The 20651-nt window shown below is 40.0% G+C and overlaps 3 protein-coding genes across 5 annotated transcripts in view; 1 reads left to right on the top strand and 2 right to left on the bottom strand.

Annotated features, from left to right (window-relative positions):
* Nucleotides 1–11097, bottom strand: part of GNPTAB (N-acetylglucosamine-1-phosphate transferase subunits alpha and beta) — a 38938-nt gene extending 27841 nt beyond the window's left edge. The window contains exons 1-5 of one of the 3 annotated variants that reach the window (XM_065743161.1): nucleotides 10920–11097; nucleotides 7097–7182; nucleotides 3137–3256; nucleotides 1261–1302; nucleotides 231–436 (exon numbers count right to left, since the gene is read on the bottom strand). In XM_065743161.1, the coding sequence (XP_065599233.1) occupies nucleotides 231–436; nucleotides 1261–1302; nucleotides 3137–3256; nucleotides 7097–7182; nucleotides 10920–11036 (571 nt within the window). In that variant the 5' untranslated portion in view covers nucleotides 11037–11097. The remainder of the gene's footprint in view (nucleotides 1–230; nucleotides 437–1260; nucleotides 1303–3136; nucleotides 3257–7096; nucleotides 7183–10919) is intronic. The other 2 variants (XM_065743162.1, XM_065743160.1) reach the window with 2 other exon arrangements.
* SYCP3 (synaptonemal complex protein 3) overlaps nucleotides 1–11739 on the bottom strand; it is a 49877-nt gene extending 38138 nt beyond the window's left edge. Inside the window, exon 1 of the mRNA XM_065743193.1 lies at nucleotides 11726–11739. The gene's annotated coding sequence lies outside the window, so the exon portion shown is untranslated. The remainder of the gene's footprint in view (nucleotides 1–11725) is intronic.
* The window catches only part of CHPT1 (choline phosphotransferase 1), a 92714-nt gene that overhangs the window by 53361 nt on the left and 18702 nt on the right, over nucleotides 1–20651 (top strand). The gene's annotated exons all lie outside the window — the stretch shown is intronic.

The raw sequence follows: 20651 nt of genomic DNA, 5'->3' as shown, positions 1-20651 counted from the left end.
CAAGCATGGAACTGCTTAATCTTTTATAATCAGTTGTCTGGTAGGTAAGAACCACTATCTCTGATGTCATCATTAGAGGAACAGACTGAGGGGAGAGACTGGATGACTTGCTTAAGTCAAAAAGAAAATTAGTGGCAGAGTCAGCAATAGAAGAAAATCAACTCAATTCAGAGCGATTTAGTAAAAATTCTGGAAAACTATCTTTAGGATTCTGACAAACAGATTCTTACCATCCTTAGGGTTATCAAAAACAATTACAGTCACATTGGTAGAAGGATTTTTTGGTTTTGCTACAAAGAACATATTGTTAGCAGCTTGTAAAGTGGGATGAATGGACAGGAGGTCTTTCAGCGTGATATTGGTCAGCAGCGCGGGATCCAGGACAAGCATTGGCACTTTAATGCAGTGTGTCAACAAACATTCCAGTTGCTTCTCACTACAGAAAAACACCAAAGGTATATTAAACATCGATAGAAAAGTCACAACAAATCAACATCAGGTGCAATATGAGATGGTTTCGTAAAATCTGATCTATTTTTAACATCTGTTGGAGGAAGGAGTATGTTTATTTTACATACATCCTACGGCTACAGTTTAATGCATTCCCATAACTCATTCTCCCATCCCTTGCCCCTCCCCCAAATACCTCCTCTCTCTCCCATGTATTTTCATTTTTAATTTATTTTATTTCCTTAAGAAGATTTCCAAGTTCTCTGCACCAAATGTCAGTAAAGACCTTATAAAGACCTCTAATTAGCAGAGCTACCTAAAGAAATGAAGAATGAGACAGAGCAGGCCCTGCTGCTTCCTGGGAGCACACAGACTCAAGAGCCTTGGCCCTCCACAAACAATTACTTGCAGTGCTACATGCACAAATGGCAGGTGAAGACAGTTGAAAAACAAAAAACAATGTTTTTGAATTGTAAAAACCAAGCATATACACATTAAAAAATCCACCTCTCTGAATATGAAATATGCTTATCCAGTGACAAGAATATGATTTTTGACCTTTAGAAATTGTCCTACTAAGGAGGTCATCTTTGTCACAATCATGTTATTTAGCATACATATTATCATGCTGTCTACTTCTCTTGGAAATGTATAGAAGGAAAGCATGCTCAGGCTGTAGAAAGAAAAAATGAAACACACCAGCATTTTTATTTCAGCTGAAAGTGAATACAATGTAGTTTACTTCAATTTACACCCAATACAAAAATAAAATTAAAATAAAAAAAAAAAAAGCAAACCAGAACATCTTACCTCTTCTTTGTTGGTTCTGTTGCATTCTTTCCAAGGATTTCCCTATTACAGATTAAAACAACGACATTAAATAACACCAAGTTGACTGTAAAGAATTTAATCTAATTTCAGAGTTCTAATTGAGTCAAGGACATGTTGTGAAAGCACAGATAACCCAGCCATAACAGCACCAAGGCCTGGCCTATAGTCCTACTTTAGGAGAACACAGGCTGACACGTGCTTCCTCACTGCTCACCCTTGTGTGGCAGAACTCAAAAATTCTTGGTTGTGCTGGGAGCTGCAGCAGAGGGACTCTGCCAACAAGATTTTCAGTAATTATTATTAGACTGTTTAATCAAACTGCTGTCATTAGGAAAAACAACAATCATAAACCTGTCTGAAGTGACCTGAAACAGGACTGAATTTGCTGTTTTGCTGAACATGTGTGTTCTGATAAGGTCTACTATGCACTGGCCACATACATGTAGAAGCTGAAAAAAATAACAATAATACGATCATGAGCAGATCCTACATACACCAACAAAAAGTGAAAAAGTGAAGTCAAGCTACTCTCTGCTGAAGAAGGAAGCATCTGGGCAGTGAATAGTTTGATTCAGATGGAACAAAAAAGTTGCAATTTACTAAGTTTAATGAGTTTATATCTCATTAGCAGAGATCTATAGGCTTTATCTTCTGCAGTTAACTATATTTAAAGGAACAACTCATAACTGTGCTAACCTACTCCAAAATGCACTGGGGAAAAAAAAATACAATATTACATAAAAGGAAAATCAGCTGTCCATTTAGATGCTGAAGATAATACAGACTTGAACCTTATTCCTGAATTTGATATGAACTCTCCAAATCAGTGTTACAGAAGAACACAATGTGTTTTTCTCCTAGTAAAACAGGAATGACAGCGTCTCTTTGCCCATTGGTATAACGGAGCTGAAAATACAAATGATTGCAAGGTAAATGCAACAGCTCTTCAGAGCAGAGACTGTGTCTACCTTTAAGATGTTTAAACAATGTATTTCACAGTGTAAGTAGCAAAACACATTGTCAAGGATACCTAATTGCAAGTCACTACATGCCAAAAGTCAGGTCAATCTTTAAACTCACCAGTGAATTACAGATTATTCTGAACTAAAATACTCTGTTCAACATTTAAAATATGTTCTTGTTCTTTCATTTAATATTTTTCTGGCCCAAACAGAACACATTTCCATAGAGTTGCTTATAGAGAACTAAATCAAGGGTAACAAGGAAATGGAAGATACCTATAGCTGCCTGTCTGGTTAAGCCCAAAGCCATGTACCGTTTGAAGCCCTTAATCAGTAACTTCATAGGCCAGAGTAGCATAATCTCAAATACGCCAAATGCAGCATTACATCTTCCTCCTTACTGCTTTAGTTATAAGGTTGAAAGTATGTTTATAATCTGAATGAATGATTTTCCTCAGTTTCTATGTTCGAGAGACTACAGGTTGAATTTTAAGATCCTTTAGAAAAATATGCTCAAATATGTTTTATTAAGCAGAAATAAGTTTTATGAGCAAAAAAAAGATAAAGCTTAGGTGGTTTTATTATTTGCAGAATTACAGAAATCAACACAAAATGACTAACACAAAGCTCAGTTTTCTGAATAGCATTCTACAAATTCAAGACACAACAGCCTTAATTACTTCAAATTATGCTCTGTATTTTAAGCAGCTTTTTCATTAGGCAGAGTTTCGCATCTAAACATAGAACTGAAACAAGGTTTTAAGAATAATCAAACCAAAGAAAAACTCGCTTCAAAATTTCATGCTGAGCAACGTAGGAGAGAAGAAAGAGGGCTAGTACCACATCAGAATGCTGTTTTCAGTAGGAGCAGAAAAAATACATAAGATCATTACCTCATTATTTTCTGTTCTTCCTCCATCTGTTCTCTGACCTGTTGCAGCTCTTTGATCAGTTCAACATCTGTGCCGTTCACCCAGGTGTATACCACATCAATTGGCATGGGTAAACAAAGCCTACATAATTCAAATGAAAGCTACATGAGCTGTTTAATATTACATTACAAGCATCTGTGGCCTCCTACAATAGCAATTTCTGTCAAACAACAAAATTGCTTGGCGTCTGAGCTGCAAACAAGACAAAAAAAAGTTTCCCTTTAGCTATATATATATATATATATATATATGTCACCTCTTAGTTGTAAACAAGCCTTTAGCAGAACAGTCCAGACAAAACCTAAAAAGGATATAGAGCAGCCATAGCAATTCAGTAACTAAAGAAATCTGAAATTTATGCTCTAGATTTCAATGACATGTTAACCTATAACCCAACTCCCAAGAACCCATTAAATATTTCTCAAGCCAGTACCAGTGTTATTAAAGCACATCCCTAATTCACCAACTCCTAAAATTAGACAGGACAGCATGAAGTATAGTCTTCCATCATTTGTAGTACCAGGTGATTTCCCAGAGACACTACAATCTCAGAAGAACCAGGTCTTTATCTTAGACTTTAAGATCTCCTACTTGGGATTTCACAAACTAACAACCTAAGCAGACTATATGACTTCAGACACCAGAAACAATCAAATTGATGCCTGACGCTATTTAATACTGTGGAATTGTAGCTGACTGTTCACAGTTCTCTCAGAATACTTCATGCAGAAGCAGCAAAGAAAGGTTTGTGAGTACCTTTCTTCTATTTGCTGATGGTTATCTCCTCTCTGGGGCCCACGCCTTTGTTTCTGCAGGTCCTCCAGGCTGCTGCCAGAGACAAATCCTTCAGTCCCACACATCAGGTGGCAGCCCTAGCTTTAAGTTCAGAATCTCCAGTGTCAAGCTATTCACTAATATCTCCCTAAACTGTAGATAGTCTTCACAAACTTCAGCAAAATGCAACAATTCAGTCTCTTGCCAAGCATATTAAGTTGTACTTAATAAATTTAGTTTCTCAGAAGTTAATCTCTCTCTCTGACGTCTCTGTTTCCATGCAATAGGCAAGATAAGTGAAAACATGCCTTAATCCTTGCAAGCATTCCAATGCTAAGATCCCCAGCACCAAGCAGAGAAGTACCCAAGGAAAGGTGTTCCTTCACCACTCTAATGCACCCTTCAGACAGAATGCAAAGAGAGACACGGTGAGCATCTCTTCCAACTTCCCTTGCACAACAGGGTTTTTCTGCCCAGCTTCATTTTCTGCTGGCTGAGATTCAATAACTGAAGCGCAATATTTATAAATGGGCAGCCAGTAGCTAGTCACTACAGAAGGGACAGGAGCAGTCTGTACTCAATTTATGGCTGTTCCTAACAAGTGAACTCTGATATTCAAGCTCGAAGAGGGAAGCTTTATGTTAGATATAAGGGAAAAAAATCATACACAGAGAGGGTGGTGAGGTGCTGAACAGGTCACCCAGAGATGTGGTGGACGCCCTGTCCCTGGAGACTTAAAGCTGGATCAGGCCTTGGGCAACCTGATGCAGCTGTGGTGTCCCTGCTCACGGCAAGGGAGTTGGACTAGTTGGAAGGGACCTCTGAAGGCCATCTCTAAGGACTACATTGGAGGGTGGTTCTAAGCATTACTGAACATCCAGGAAAAGGAGATTGAGCAGCCTCTGGTTCATTAACAGGTGCAACTCAGCACATTTTCTCACAGAAGCAGAAATTCAATGGCAGGAGCTCCTCCAGCTTTTCTGCATATATTGTGAACAGTTAAACTATTGGCTTGGCAGTCCCCTGACATCTACAGCTAGGAAGAGCATTTCAGATGGAAGCACCTGACTTAAGTCAGCTGATTTCAGAAGTGCACAACCCTCAGTCTTTTAGGCAAAGTGCAGAGTATATTTACGCAGGCTTCATGTAAGAGCATAAAATGTGGAAAAAGCCTGAATTCCAACTCATTCTATGGTATGAGGCAATTTTAGTACTATTTACACACCTGTGAAGCCCTTCCCAACTTATCATATGCTAATAGTATGCTTTGGTACAATAGCAAATATAACTATGTAATTTGCTACACTCAATATGTAGCACTGAAATAACAGTTCTGAATTAACCCTCGTGTGGCAAGCTCATTATCATGAGAAATGGTTGTAGAGAGAATTTTTAAAAAGCCCTACCAAAGCAAGTGATTTGCTAGTAGATCCATTGGTTTATTTGTCTGAACACTTAGAAAATGTTTCTTACTGCATTTTAAAATGAAATTAGCATATACTATTTGGAAAAGTAGTGGTTATCAAACATAATAATAAAAAAATATACACAATTAATTTGTTGCTCCTAATTAACACTGCTCTCAGTTAGGGTCAGTAACAGTGCAATTAATGCATCTTAGTCAGAGCTTTCTGATTTATTTCAGTGCCTCTAAAAAAAGCATGGAGACTTGGATTTCTATCTTTTCCAGATACTCCTTCACACTTTCCTTTTCCAAAAATGTCCTTATGTCTACAGGCAAATCAAAAAGCATGACTAGGATCTGAAGATGAACCTGGAGCTGCCATCTCTTGCAGTACAAACAGCAGACTTGCTGTGTGCTGTCTGCAGGTTTGTGCACCTGCCAGGAGGCATTTTCCATGCCAGTGATGTTTGCATATGTAGGAGAGCCATGCTTGCAGCAGTGATTAGAGCCAGAAGACAAAGCCTCATTGTCTCAGTGTCCACAGTTGCTGAAGGAGTACAGCAGCCTCTGGATCTCTCCCAGGCTACCATGCAATGATTTCAAACCTTGCTGAACCCCTCTTGAGAACAAGTACAGCCCAACTACACCCTTAAGCTCTCCACTATAAGCTTTCACCAGAAGTTAACGCTAACTAAGGAACGCTTTACACAACCAGAATGAAATATGACAATACACCCTAGAGATGGAAGTTAACTATTTCTACACCGTGACAGTACAATCTTATAAAAACACTGTAATTAACTAGCACAAAGGCAGCATTTTAGTACAGACAGGAACAATCACACTTTCACTTCAACTCTGCAGAAAGATGTATACACAGAGCTAATGATCTGTATGAGATGTATCACTCTGTTTTCATCTGTCTTTGGAAATTAGGAGAGGGAAATGAGATGAGGTTATAAAAGTGAAAATCATGCAACATACATTTAAGGAATTATCTTGCACCCACCCGCTCAAGCATGACAAACTCATCTGATCATTTCTGCTGTCCCGTGATTCAACAAACCTCAAAACAGATTAAACATCTGCTTTCAAGGCTTTTTCCAGTCAAGTGCATCAATGCTTCAAGATTCAGATGGTATCTGCTTAGCAGCTTCTTCCACCTACCAATTCACAGTCCACTGACTTCCTGAGCAACAGATCCCATGACTATTCAGACACAAACTCAGAAACCACAAGAACTCGCATAGCAGTTAGCACAACTAAAGCAAATGACCCACCTGACTTGTTTTCCACTTGCTGTGGGTGACTTCTTCAATGTGTTCAGCTTTAAAATGCTGCTGCTTGTCATGTCAGCTTTGTGACCTTTCTACTAAATATCCCTTTTATGAGATGTCACGGAATAATCAAGAAAAATTCTTATCTCACTATGGAAAATAATTCATATTTCCCCTTCACTTTAACATTACTGTCATTTTTCTGCCTCCTTACAGACAGGATGAATTAAATGCATTTAAAAACTGTATATCTATTATAAGAAATTCCAGATTTCCATGATGGTATATTAAGCACTAACTCATAATTTCAGAATCTCTATGTTAGTAATTCATTATAGATACAATTGCCCATACAAGAAAGTCATACTCAACAGCTACTTAACTCATTTAGAACATTAGATTTAAATATTTGAGAATTCATTCAACAGTAAAACATGCAATATTCCAACTGCAAATAAAGCTCACCGATTCTGAAATGACTTGCCCGCAACGTTGTCTCTGTATGAATCAAACATAACATGATACTGATCTCTGCTCCATTCCAACACAACCTGTAAAGAAAAAAAAAGAGAAAAAACGTCTTGATGTCACCACCTTCTAAAATCAGGCACTTATTTCTGAAATGTTCAAGCATGACCAAGTTCATTCGAGCCAACGTCTTCGTTAATGCACATGTTGCCAAAAATTAATCCAAACTGAGTTATTACACTGAGGCAGGAATCAGGCACAGAACATACAGCACGTGTGACTTAAACAAGCTTAGTTTTTATTCCTGCAAGGAAGGACTTCATGTTTTTCAGACACAGTTTCCAAGTTAATATTCATTTTGATTACCTCCCCCTTACCTCTTTCCATTTCAAAGCACAGCAACGTCTCAAAACTGCGATCTTAAAACAAATATGATTCAAAGCAAGCAAGAACCACCTCCTCGCCTTGCACAAATTTCATCATCTCCCATTCTATTCTCATATCTCTGAGATCTGACCTTTGAAAACAAATAGCCAGACTAGGGCATACCAATATGCAGATTAAGCCAGGTACAAACATAATGCCAGTCACTGTTTCCCAGCACAGGTGACAGCTTACACAGCAGCCGAGTTCACCCAGCAGCTTGGTGTTTCTGTGAGCTGCCATCTTCCCCCCCCTGTGTTTCCGCCCCCCTTTAACTTGACACTGGGGATTTCACTCAGCCCTGCAGCAAGCCAAGTCACAGAGATGGACCAGTTCTTTGAGATTAAAAATAAATAAATTAAAAAAAAAAAAAAGATAAATTTTACCCTGAAACAAACCTGCTGCAAAAGATATCATAGTAAAAGATTAATTTAAAAAACTACAATATCATCTCACAATGTTTTAGGGAGATAAAAGGGTAGTGGTTTATCTGAAGATGTACATGCAGATATGAACTGGGGGGGAAGGGGGGGAATACCATCAGACAACAATAGTATTACTTTACACTACTTGTCCTAGATTTAAGTAGCACTATTGCTTATTTCTTGTGGCAACTATGAAACCCATTGTTTCTCTAAAATAGCACTCAAACCCATAATTTCTTAGGCTACATTTCTCCATTTCAATAGGGCAAGTCTCTAATTTACGCTAGCAGGCATAAGGGTATAAAGAGTTCTAAAGCATACTTAGGACAGGGAAGTCTCATCACATGTCAGTGACAAGTACAGACAAAATTATTTCCAAAGCTGCACACAGTCTCACTGCAATCACAATCACATCTGTGCAAGCTCATTCCTCTCAGACAAAGGACATGTGATTTGCAAGGTGAGCAAAAAAAATCTACTTCCTTAAATACCAAAAACATTATTACACGTCTTCACACTCAAGTCATGATATCCTTTTGCCAAATACATTAGTTTAAAACCATACATACTGAAAGCTATCTAGACATAAACATTTGTAATTATGGATAATTATGAACTGATGCACAGTGACTTGCCTCTAGAGGAAATACAGAAGTATTTGAGTAAAATACTGTTTTGTCCTATATAGCTCTGCAGTCGAGTAACATTAACCATTCCAACATCTCTTTTATTTCTGCAACCAGATTAAAAAAGAACAACAGTAGCTCCTTACAGACAGATGTCTGTTAAGATGTTACATATTTCCCACCCGATACATTCTTTTTCTCCCTCTCGTTGCTTCCATTGTGATTGCACCTGAAGGCCTCTTTGCTTCAACTTTACATACAGATATACAAAACCACTAAGGAATAGCAACACACACACAAAAAGAAAATAAAAATGAAGAGCCCCCAATTAGGAGATACTGTATCAGCTGTGTGATAACAATTCTTGTTACAACCGAAAAACATTTTTCAAAGCTGAGCTATCAATGGAAGGTCAGCTAGCAGTGGTTTGTAGGCAAACTCACAAAACTCCAAAGTTTACCTTAAGACCAGGCTGCAGCACTGGCTGAGGCCTGGATATATCCTGCATGTTGTAGCTCCCAAACCATGCCTGATGAACACATTTATTTTCCTGAGCTAACCTTCTTCTTGAAATGATGTTCTTTTTCATTTGGGGCTGCCCGGATATTATTCCAAATCCCAATGTTTTTGCAGTAATCATCTCTACTTTTATGTCACACTCACACAAATATCAGTATGACTCCAAACAAGCAGATCTAGTTTTGCTTACTGGAACAAGAAATCTGATTCTGGGAGTGGAAGGGGAAAAAAAGGAACTGCATACTCTGCTCAGACAACAGTGTCTGAAACACTTTACTGCATGCAGCTTAAGATGTCCCACAGAACATTAAAAACGGTTCATCTGATAATTACTAGAAAGATGTTTTGGTTTCATGTTTAAAATTGTTACATATATTGTAGTAGCTGCTGTCTAGCAGATTGTACTAAAGAACAGAAATGTTTTCTATTCTTAGTATGGTTACCAGAATGGGTCTAATAGTGTTTTATTTACAGAAGCTCAGTCTACCAAATCCTTTAACTACCACTCTTTGCCAAAACAGGGACATTTAAAACACAAAGTTAAAAAGCAGAATGTTTGAAAAACATCTCTTACTGATTCTTTTGTTGTCATTTTTAATAAAAGAGGTTGTAAGTTTGTTGGGTTGTTTATTTCGGTTTTGTTTGTTTGTTTGTATTTGTGCAGACATTTGGTTTGGTTTGTTATATTTAGGGGGGAGGGAGTAGGGGTGCATTTGCTGACTCCCACTAGCACAACTTTGGTCGCTCTACTTCTTTTCTTGATGTATGGTTTTGAAAATTTACTCTCACATGTATTTTCCAGTTTTGTTTATTGCCTAAATAGTACCTAAACTTTCTGAAGTGTTCTGATAGTAACAGGGCTGAAAGTAGAAAGCTAAGATTTGATAGGAAAAGATATCTAATTAGTGGCTTTGGTACTCAGCAAAATCAGCTGTAACTTGGACAAGGACTGAGCTGGTTCTCAGAAACACTAGTTTGTCTGAAGTCCTCGTCCTGAAGAAAACCAAAGGTTTATTCGAAGTTCAATAGCACCAAGAGATATACCTCAACCACTTTCACGATCAGTTTGACAATTACAAACAAACGCCATTAACTCACCCCTGGTTTTGAAGCGTTTCAGGAATTTCTGAAGGCTGCAAAACGGCAGGCAGGGAGCACAGCCAGACAAAACCGCAAGTTCTGACTGAAACTGAAGTTCTGACTGCATTGCACTATAGACTTTATAGCAAGTAGCAAGCGGTGTAACACAGCCCTACAGCAGGCTACGTTTAACTCCTTATTCTCTCGAAGGGAGAAAGGACCCCGTTTGCTCCGAAGGCTGCGCCAATCGCCGGCTCTGGAAGAGTCCCATTAGCCTGTTCAAAACCAGAACAACATAGCACGGACAAAACCCCAACCCCCCCAGGGCATTGCAAACGGTCGTACAGTGCACAAGAGCACAGCTCCTGGGGCGCACAGCTTTTTCTCAGCTCCTCTCTGCCGAGGTGAGCCGAGGCAGCAAGAAACAATCTAAGAACCCCGTTGGGGCCATTCCAAAGCCGTATCGCAGCTGGAAGCGGCCGGGGAGCGGGACGGCTCCTTGAAGGTGCATTTCGCACCCAGCACAGCACTTGTGCGAGCAGCTTGCACAGGGGCGGGGGGAGAGCCCCCAGCAGTAGCAGCAGCCTCCTTTCCCTTCAACTGCTGCCACTCGGAACCGCTGCGGAGCAGCAGGGCACAGCGATAACACCAGCAAACCCCACACACGCTCCCGATGGAGCTCCCGCTCTCCCAGAGGCGGCAGCGGGAAAAACGGAACGCGGGAACGGGCTGCCACGCCGTACTGACCTCGCCGAACTGCAGGGCGGAGACGATCATGAGGACGAGGCCCCCGAGGCAGAGGCAGGGCCCATAGCGGTGCGACAGGCAGGTGTAGGTCTGGCGCTGCAGGAGCTTTAGCAGCATGGCCCGCCGGCCGCCGCCGCCGCCGCCGCCGCAGCCACCCGGCCCGGCGCGGCCCTGCGCGGTGCGGCCCGGCGCGGCCCGCCTCAGCGCGCTTCCATGCGCCGGGCCGGGCGGGCGGGTCCCGCCGCCGCCGCCGCCGGTCCCGCACCGCTTCCGGCAGCGCTACGGCGCCACCTGGCGGCGGGATCGGGCGGGAGGAGTCGGGGTCACCGTTGTCGAACGTCCCTTCAGCGCTCCCGCTCAGCAGAGCCGAGGGAGCGGCTGCCATAGGCACTCACGGGACTCTTATTTAGCCCTGCCCATTTCCAGAAGTTTGTACTGGAATGTTTACGCGGCTGTGCTATGGGCAGGGCTGCATGCAGCTGTAATTCTTCAGGATTCTGTCACAGAGACATAGAATCATTGCAGTTGGAGAAGACCACTAAGAACACCTATTCGTACCATCAACCCCATTCCCACTAACCACGTCCCTCAGTGCCACATCCACGCTGTTCTTAAACACCCTCAGGGCTGGTGACTCCGCCACCTCCCTGGGCAGCCTGCGCCAGTGCAGCACCTCTCTTTTTTTCCAAAAATATTTGGATAATATTTCCAAAAATATCCAATCTGCACCTCCTATTGCTCAAATTAATGTTATTACCTCTGTCCTATCACTGTTACCTGTGAGAAGAGGCTGACTCTCACCTCACTACCACCTCCTTTCAGGTCACTGTAGAGAGTGATTTGTCCCTGAGCCTTCTCTTCTCCAGACTGCAATCCCAGTTCTCTCAGCCACTCCCCATCACACTTGTGCTCCATTACCCTTCTCCAGTCAGTCCCAGGCCTCAGTGTTTTATTGGAAAGGCGGAAAATTTGTTTGCAGTTTCCTTCAGTGCTTCATAGGTCACCACATAGTGCTGTGCTGGGCATCCTTGCTGCGTATTATCAAGGTTTTTCTCTTTATTGTGCCCTCCATGGCAATCTGCTCTTTCAGCATCAGTATGAAGAAGCTTCTAACCAAGATTTCATCACCTGCTGTGCACTGCCAACATTTTCTCCTCATATGTGTGGTCTTCCATCAGTGCTGCTACTGGTACCCAATTGTTTTGGTACTGCCCTGGGGAATTATCTTTAGTGACTTGCTGGTACTTCCCTCACCCCCACCTCCTGTTCAAGCATGGAGATGTTATTACTGGATGGGAACACCTCACTGATACTGCCTGCCTCATTATAGCAGCAGTAGGAGTGATGACCTGGGATTCTGGGTGAGCAGTCTGAGGTTTTCCTTGAGAGCTCAGCTACGTGTGCAGATTATGAAAACAAAAACATTCATTATGGTCAATAATAAAAACATAAATACAGAAATTGATGAAAATGTGCTTAAGATATCAGGCCAGGAGACAGAACATCAAAGTCATATTGAATATAGTTCAGGAAAAACTGGATGACTTCAAGGACTGAAACAGTAATTAGTGCAGTGTGAGATGGTGCATTTACACAGGCTACTATATATTTCCATATAATACTAATGTGATGAAACCATTGAGAGCCAAATAATCGTCATAGAAGTTTGTAAGGTATCAGTTCCTCTAGATACATGGATGTAAATCATACATGCCACGTACAAGTGAGGATGGGATTGTGTCTATTTTTGTAAAATACTCATGTTCAAGTAATATACATTTAAACTGAAACATGCACAAAAAGGAACTATCAGATCCTGGCTTCTGATGAGACACTGAAAGGGTTTGATATGTTCAGGTTACATGAATGAAGATCCAAATATAACTTAAGCTGAGTTTTGTGCTGTCTCCATATGAAAAGGAAAGAAAAAGATAAATAAATAAATAAATAGATAGATAAATAAAGAGATAATAGTAATAATAAAAAGAAATTAGGAAATCTGTCCACATTCAAAAATCAGACATTAGGTCAAGGACCTTGCAACTTTACATCCAGCTTTATTAGCGTGTCTCTAAAGGGGCAGGGCTTGAGTCAAATTCTTTTTCACATTTTATTTAATTTATTGCTTAGGCAATTGTTCAGGTGACCATCTTATTATTTTTGATCAAGAATGGGTTACACAGCTGTCTTAATTTTCCCCAGTTGCTCTGCAAGATCAACCTATATATTCTGCTTGGAGCAATAAATTCCACTAGATGTCAGGATAACTAAAAATGACATGCTGCAATTATAATTAAGCATATACTTAAGGGCCTTGCCAGATCACTACCTATGTAAACCCACGGACTCTTTAAATAACATACTTAACCGCGCTTGTATTCATACTGACATTAAGATACACGTAGCAGCACTTAAGGCAAAGTCACACCTTTCATTGAATACGAAGTAATATAACTAAAAGTCAAATAATTATAAGACATATTTCATCTTGTTTCTACTTTTTCTGCAAGTTGCCTTCACCATCTTCTACTTCTTACATCTCAGCATTCTCTCTGAAATCTATAGTTAGGCTTTCTTTTAAAGAGAAAGAACTTTCAAAAGAAAGTATTTACTGGTTCTCTTAACAGAGACTGGAGATCTTGTGAGCCTTGAGTTGTTGCTACTTCTCTTCATTCCTACCCTGGGAAAAGAGCAATCTACTCCTCACACTTTTCCTCTCTTGAAAAAGCTAAAGTATTGTGGAGGTTTTTTTTCCCCAAATCTTTACATTTTTATTTACTGGGAAGGGAGAAGAGTAAGAGCTTAACATGTAAGGCAGTGATGTAATTATCTGTTGTTGAGACAGAAGACCAAGACCAAACCAGTTAAAATCTTAAGCATCTCTGTTAGCCAATAATAATATTCACTGTGCACTCCTCAAATCTTGTTCTAAAGAAAAGAGAATTAACATCCTCAAAGGCTTTCAGTATTCATCACTGTATGGTCTGTTCCACAAACATGAATATATCTTATAGCATCTTTGTGAAGTAAATGTTATCGAGCACAAAGGCAGAGAGAAAATTCGGCAAGCTTCATGCCTTCTACTTTAGGACTAATTTTCCACCTTATTGTAATGAGGCATCCATCACCTCTATTCCTGGCCCATTCACCACAGGCCTCTTGTAAGAAAAATAAATTATGGAAGTTCTGCACAGTTGTGAACAGGTTCACCCTCTCCAACAGAATGACGGAGGGGAGAAAAAATGGCCAGATATTTCACCACTAATTCTGTCGTAATGTGCATGCTCAGGATTACAGAAACCTTTAACTTCTGAGTTGTTGCATTCTTAACAATGTGTTTCAATATGCATACTTTGTACAAATATTTTATTTTCTACATAAAACTACATTGTTAAAATACAGAATAGCAGTTGACCACACAAAACATTGAACAGATGTCATTCCACCTGCAGCCCTCCTCTACAGCTCACTCTTTCCCCACCAAGGCCTATCAAGTTGCAGTTGCATGTTCATTTAGTATGTTAACATACTCACGGACATGCTCCTCTAAGAAGTCATATTTTTTCCTTTGCTTCTGTGGACCAACAAAGGATACTTTAGAGGGATAGGGCCTTAACAGCAGTCAAATCATACTGGTAGATTCGTCAGTACTTTGAAGAGCTGAATTATTACTCACTTTGGAAAGGAGAAGAGAGACAGCAGTCGGTGTACTAAGACTTCTATCTGTCCTTCCCCCAAAATACGTGTTAATATGTTAATATACTAAATTTATTTATCTATGTTCCCGAGGCCCTCTTTAAAGTAGGAACCTTAGGCGTATTGGAAGAAGAAGTTGAGTACAGCACAGTGAATTTGCTAGTATTACTGTCTCTCAAATACAGTGATTAGATCAACATCAGAGTAAAATAGCAGTCACCAGTCTGTACTCTCTCATTCAGAAAAATCTCATTTTGACTCACTGTTTACATATACAGAGATCTTTGATAAGATTCATTCCCACTGAGTTCACCCCTAGAACAGAGGTCAGCATCAGTTTCTGAGAGATGATTTTAGGCTCTGATGTCATACTTTTTTGGTGGATTATGTCTAAATTAGTCTGTAGCTCCATGAGTGTATGCACTCTGATTAACTGCACCTAGAGAGTTTTCACTCAGTAATTCAAAAAAAGTTTTAAATTTGAAAATCTTGTGAGGAGAGACTGCATGGCTCTCTACAGCTACCTGAAAGGACACTGCAGCAAGGAGGGTGTTGATCTATTTTCTCAGCTGACAAGTAATACTAATGCCATTGCACTTTTACTGAACAAGAGCAATTATCCTATTTTTATTTTGTATTCTTTGTATTATTTTGTATTCATTGCTAGGGAAGGAAAGAGTCTCGCATTATGCCAGAGAAGTTTTAGGCTGCACATTAGGAAGAATTTTTTCATGAAGAAAGGTGGTTAGACATTGGAGTAGGCAGCACTGGGATAAAAATAAAAAAAAGTTGTCATCCCTGGAGGTATTTAAGAAATGCATAGATGCGATTCTTGGGGACATAGTTTATGGATGGGACTCAGAAGGTCAGGTTGCTGACTGGAATTAATGATCTTGAAGGTCTTTTCCAACCTAGATAATTCTGAGATTCTACAATCTTTTCTCCAATGGGACATCAAGAATTGAGTGAGTTTTTCCTCAATCCACATTTTTTCACTCAAATAAGAAAAAGTGCTGCTCTGCTCCTTGAAGCTACCACAGTGTCACAGGCCTAGGTACAAAGCTGAGCATTCACTGATGTCACATTATACTGATGCCATTATATTTACTGGACAGGAGCAATCCTCCTATCTTTATTTCATATTCTCTCTAGTCTCATCAGAGTTTCTATGGAGCACAGATCTTTATTATTGAGGAACCGTGGAGGACATTCACAGAGGCCAAATAAGTATGAAGAACACAGTTTGTTACAACTGAATATAAACATTCTCAAAAGAGATCAGACAAAATATTTAGGTTTTGCAAAATTATGTTTTACTAAATAATTCTGTTTGTTAGATTTGTATCAGCTTGAAACACACAGTTCAGTCATAAAGAGGTTTCACAATGTTACCCTGAAGCATTTGTAACTAATCTCTGTGGCTATTTTAGACCTTGGTGTTAACATACACAAAAGAAGTTTATGAAAGGAGCAAATGCTAAGGCCAACAATGTGCTAAGTAAGCATGGTATAAACGGGAAGAAACAGTCAAAAATCCAAGATTTAGCAATATGCTGCGGTAGAGACAGGCCAGTCAACATCCTAAAACTGAACAGAGATTTCAGTTCTGGCAAATCTAGTTTAATGTATGAAAATTAGATCTGATTTTTGAGAAAAAAAAAAAAATTGATAGCCTTTTCTAGCATTGATCAAATCCACTCCATTTAGTACCAGATTTATTTCACCCCATTGCATCCTGACTGAACTCAAGGTGATGAATTCCTTGACTTCCCTTCCTCTTCGGCAAACAACTATGTTCTACTAAGTCATAGTCAGTTTCTGTGTTCTACTAAGAAACCTTCAAAGGTACTTCTCTCAGGTGGCAAAGCTGTGTAAAAAGCTACCATTTTATTTTGAATGATTACACTTTCCCTGAAAATAGGTTTGCTTGTTTGTTTGTTTTCTTTCTAAAAATGCAGTGTTAAATTAAAATGCTATCTACAAATTCACATGCTACCTGCTTCAGGATGTTGACTACTTCATTCAGAGCACAAAGCCACTGCCAAATGACTCATCTGTAGCTGAATCATCTCTCTTTCTTGCCACTGGTGGCCCCCAGCAGTCTGCAGCTTGTGCTTTCTGGAAGCAAAGATTTACCCCCAATAAAGCCTTTGTTTTGAAAGCTATCACTTTAAAAGCTACATGCAAAAATAGGGAGTAAATGAATTAAAAACATACCTTTTGAGATTTAGTCTTCTCCAGAAATTCTGTACTAAAATTTACTCGATCTCAGTATTGCTGGGAGATACACAACTGCAACTCAAGAGTTCTCTCTCCTAGTTCTTAATGGACTTGGCAATTGTTCGGCTCTTTTTTGAGAGTGGAGAAGTCTCTATCTGTTTTGTGGTTAGATATTAGGTTAGATATAGCAGTCTAGCTAACCATATAGGAAACCCAAATAAACTCAGCAATATAAAGTATATTTTCTCATCATCAGTAATGCCTGACAACTATGTTAACACATACTGCTTGTCAGAAATATTAATGCAACATCTTAAATGCCTCACTGCATGTTTGCAGATTCTGTTTTCATTGCAGATTGCTGAATTTATATCAGGAGATACAAGATTTTGAATATTAACCAAAGTACTTAGTACTTAGCTTCTCCTTCATTAGAGTTGCAGGCTTCCATTGCTGTCACATTCTCATTTCACTTGCTCTTCCCTTTTCCAGCAAATTCTTTATCAAATTAGGGAAGAAGAAGCTATTATAACAGTTCTCCACAGAATGTCTCAAAACTAACCAAAGGTAATGGGAGATCAACTTATCCAGAGAGGGAGTGCCTCTGAAGAAGGTCTTTTGTATTCCATATCACTTTACAATGAATGATCTTGAAATTAAAAATTGCAGACAGCATTTTCTCATTTTACTTAGATCTCCTTCAAAATCTGTCTAAATTAAGCTATGCTTTGCTTGTACCCTTATTTTTAAATAACTTTCTTGTATGAGCAACTTACACGATTTATTTAGGTTGCTGTTTATAAGCAATGTAAAAACAGGTAACAGGGCATATTCTGTACTCTCGCCTGCTTTCTTTGACTTATTTAACTACCATAACCTAAATCTTTTGAGCTAGAGATCACTCTGATGTCTACTACTTGCCTGAACACTCTACTTTCCCATGTGCTGCCCTTTATAGAGCACAGCAGCTGTGCTTGAAGACTTCTCAGGCAGCAAAAAGTTTAAGATCACAAAGTGGAAGGACTGAAAGAAAGCAGTACCAGGACCATATTGATGGAGAGACCTTTTCAGCTCTCCTCAGAGGAAATCAGGACCATTCATAAGCCAGCCTAAATCCCTTTCAGACACATTATTTAAATACTAGAATGGATTCACAAGAGAAAAATGGTCTGCATTTGACGGATAGAAATACCAGGGAAGTCAAATACACGAGTAATCTATCTAGATGTAGGAGGAACTAATCAATAATCTTTTTATCAGTAGTCCAAGTGAGCTACTTATGTAGCTAGAAATTGTGACTGTCCAGCAGCTGCATCAGTAGCTGGGCCTTCAAACCAGCCCTTCCATCCAAGTTAGTTCTAGCTATGCATGTTTCTGCTAGAAAGTGGATGCCTGCCAGCAACAAATAGTTTTTTCATTAACAGTTCAAGAAAGTCCATGGAGTACAAACCCACAAGGCAGTAGGTGTACATTCAAGTAATGAGTACACTTGGGGGATCAAAATACAGTTATGGATTTTAAGAGGAGCAGAATGAGAAGACTGGTTCAAAAATCAATATATAAACGGACTCAATTTTGAGATGCCAAGGTAAAATTTATTCTAGGACAAAATCTTTTAAAAAGCAAAGACTGCTGCTTAGGTGATAGAACAAAGCCATGAGCTTCTTACAGGATGCTTTGCACTGACTATGCCTTATGCAACTTAACTATTAGGAATAACTTTATTTAGAAGGTAATGTGATAAAGAAAATATCCTTATATTTTTTATTTATACTCATTGTTTATGTAAATATACAGTGAATATAAAACCAATGTAAAGAAGATTGCAAGCGAAACAGAAGTGGGAATACAACTATCATCAGCACAATCTATTTTTGGTTTCTTGCATGCTTTCAGACATATATGTTATTATTTGCACATCCTGGTTTTATTTTTCTAGTAACTCTAATGCAATATTACTCTGACAAATGTGAATTTATACCAATGTTTTAAATTTATTTAGGAAGTAATTCAATCATTTTGTTGAATGTAGAGCAGTAACATTAAAGACCATGTTTTCATGCTGGTGGTGCTTTAATATCATTTGTCCCAAGCACAATAAATCAAAATACATCCTCTGAAATACCATGTTAATTTTCTCAAACACAGTAAATAAAATGACTCTTTCCCAGCTTTGTAAGTAACCTGTTGTTATTACTGCTTGCTAATGATCTTGTGAAAAGCAATGTAAAAATGCTGCTGACAAAAACAATTTGTAGATCATCACTTACAAATTGAGCTCTTACTACTTCCTGCAATAAATGTATCACATGGGCTATAATAAATGTTTACATAGCAACAAAGTGATCGTCAAACAGCAAGTTGCCACCTGCTTTCAGACCAAATCATGTCCAAGCATTGCAAAAAGTCATGTGAAGAATTTAAGTACTCAGCTCTCACTTGGGAGTGGGTTATTTGCTACTTACAGAAATATAGCCAGTATAGTTTTGTAGAAGAGACGATGAAATGTTTGACACTTTTCCAACAATGTCACCTACAATGTTCAGTGACATTTCACAGAATCACAGAACTGTAGGGGTTGGAAGGGACCTCCAGAGATCCTTGAGTCCAACCCCCTGCCACAGCAGCTCCCCAGCCCAGGTTGCAGAGGTAGGCGTCCAGGCGGGTCTGGAACGTCTCCAGAGAAGGAGACTCCACCACCTCTCTGTGCAGCTGTGCCACTGCTCCGTCACTGCACTGGGAAGGAGTTCCCACACACATTTGTGCAGAACTTCCTATGCTTCAGTTTGTGGCCATTTCTCCTTGTCCTATCATCACACACTGCTGAGAGGAGTCCATCCTCATCCCTTTGCCTCCCGCTCCTTAGGTATTTAAAGACATGGATCAGATCCCCCTGAGTCTTTTTTCAAGGCTGAACAGCCCAGGTCTCTCAGCCTTTCCTCATAAGGGAGGTGTTCCACGCCCTTTATTATCTTTGTGGCTCACCACTGAACTCTTTCAAGGAGATCCCTGTCTTTTTGGTACCTAAAACATTTCTCCTGCAAAGAAGTACAGAACTAGCCACCATGAAATGGGATGGGCTTTATTTTCTGTGTGTGTGAAAGTGCTCCAGTGTAATCATGAAGTGTGAGTGAATTATTAGACTCAAGTTACACATTAAGAATATGAGCAGCATGCTACTGCCAAAAGGCAGTATATATGCCATCAGCACATTGGCAGTCTTAACTGTAGAACAGCTCATGCCATTACTCCTCTGTACTTACACCCAGGTATGCTTTCCTAAGTGTCTTGGCTCCTCGTGCCTCTGAAGGCTGGAGGAGTACTGGCCTTCTGCCTTACGATGCTTTCAGTATAGGGAACTTCTTCTGAAAGTGGAACTCATGTGAGGTTTTTAAGGAGATGGAAGAGATGGGTTACAGAAGCACACGAACCACAGCACACCTCACACTCATCTTTGGGAACGGTGACCGTGCGTTTGGGTGTTAGTCTGGAATGCAGACAAACGCGTACAGTCAAAACAAACAGAAATAAACTGGAGTGCTTGGTTCCCAGCTTCGGCTACAGCCAGAGCGAGCACATGGAGCAGCGTGAGTTGAAATTAAACCCCGTTCCTCTCTCAGGGCGTGAAGAAGTGAAACCCCAGAGGTCTGCGCTGTGTGTCAGGGGCGTTTTGAACGTGTGGGGGCTGCAAACCCGCGGCTAGCACCTCCCGCCGGGCGCCGCTGCCCACCGCTCGTTGGCGGCCGTTAGCCGGGCGGGGCGGCACCGTCGGCGGGGAGCGCCGAGGAAAACGAAAGCGATAAGGGCAGGCTGCGA

Source organism: Cyrtonyx montezumae, unplaced genomic scaffold (genome assembly GCF_038088225.1).
Source record: "Cyrtonyx montezumae isolate F1298 unplaced genomic scaffold, pur_monq_1.0 scaffold_3, whole genome shotgun sequence".
NCBI classification, from domain to species: Eukaryota; Metazoa; Chordata; class Aves; order Galliformes; family Odontophoridae; genus Cyrtonyx; species Cyrtonyx montezumae.
This window is presented reverse-complemented; position numbering and strand designations above follow the sequence as displayed.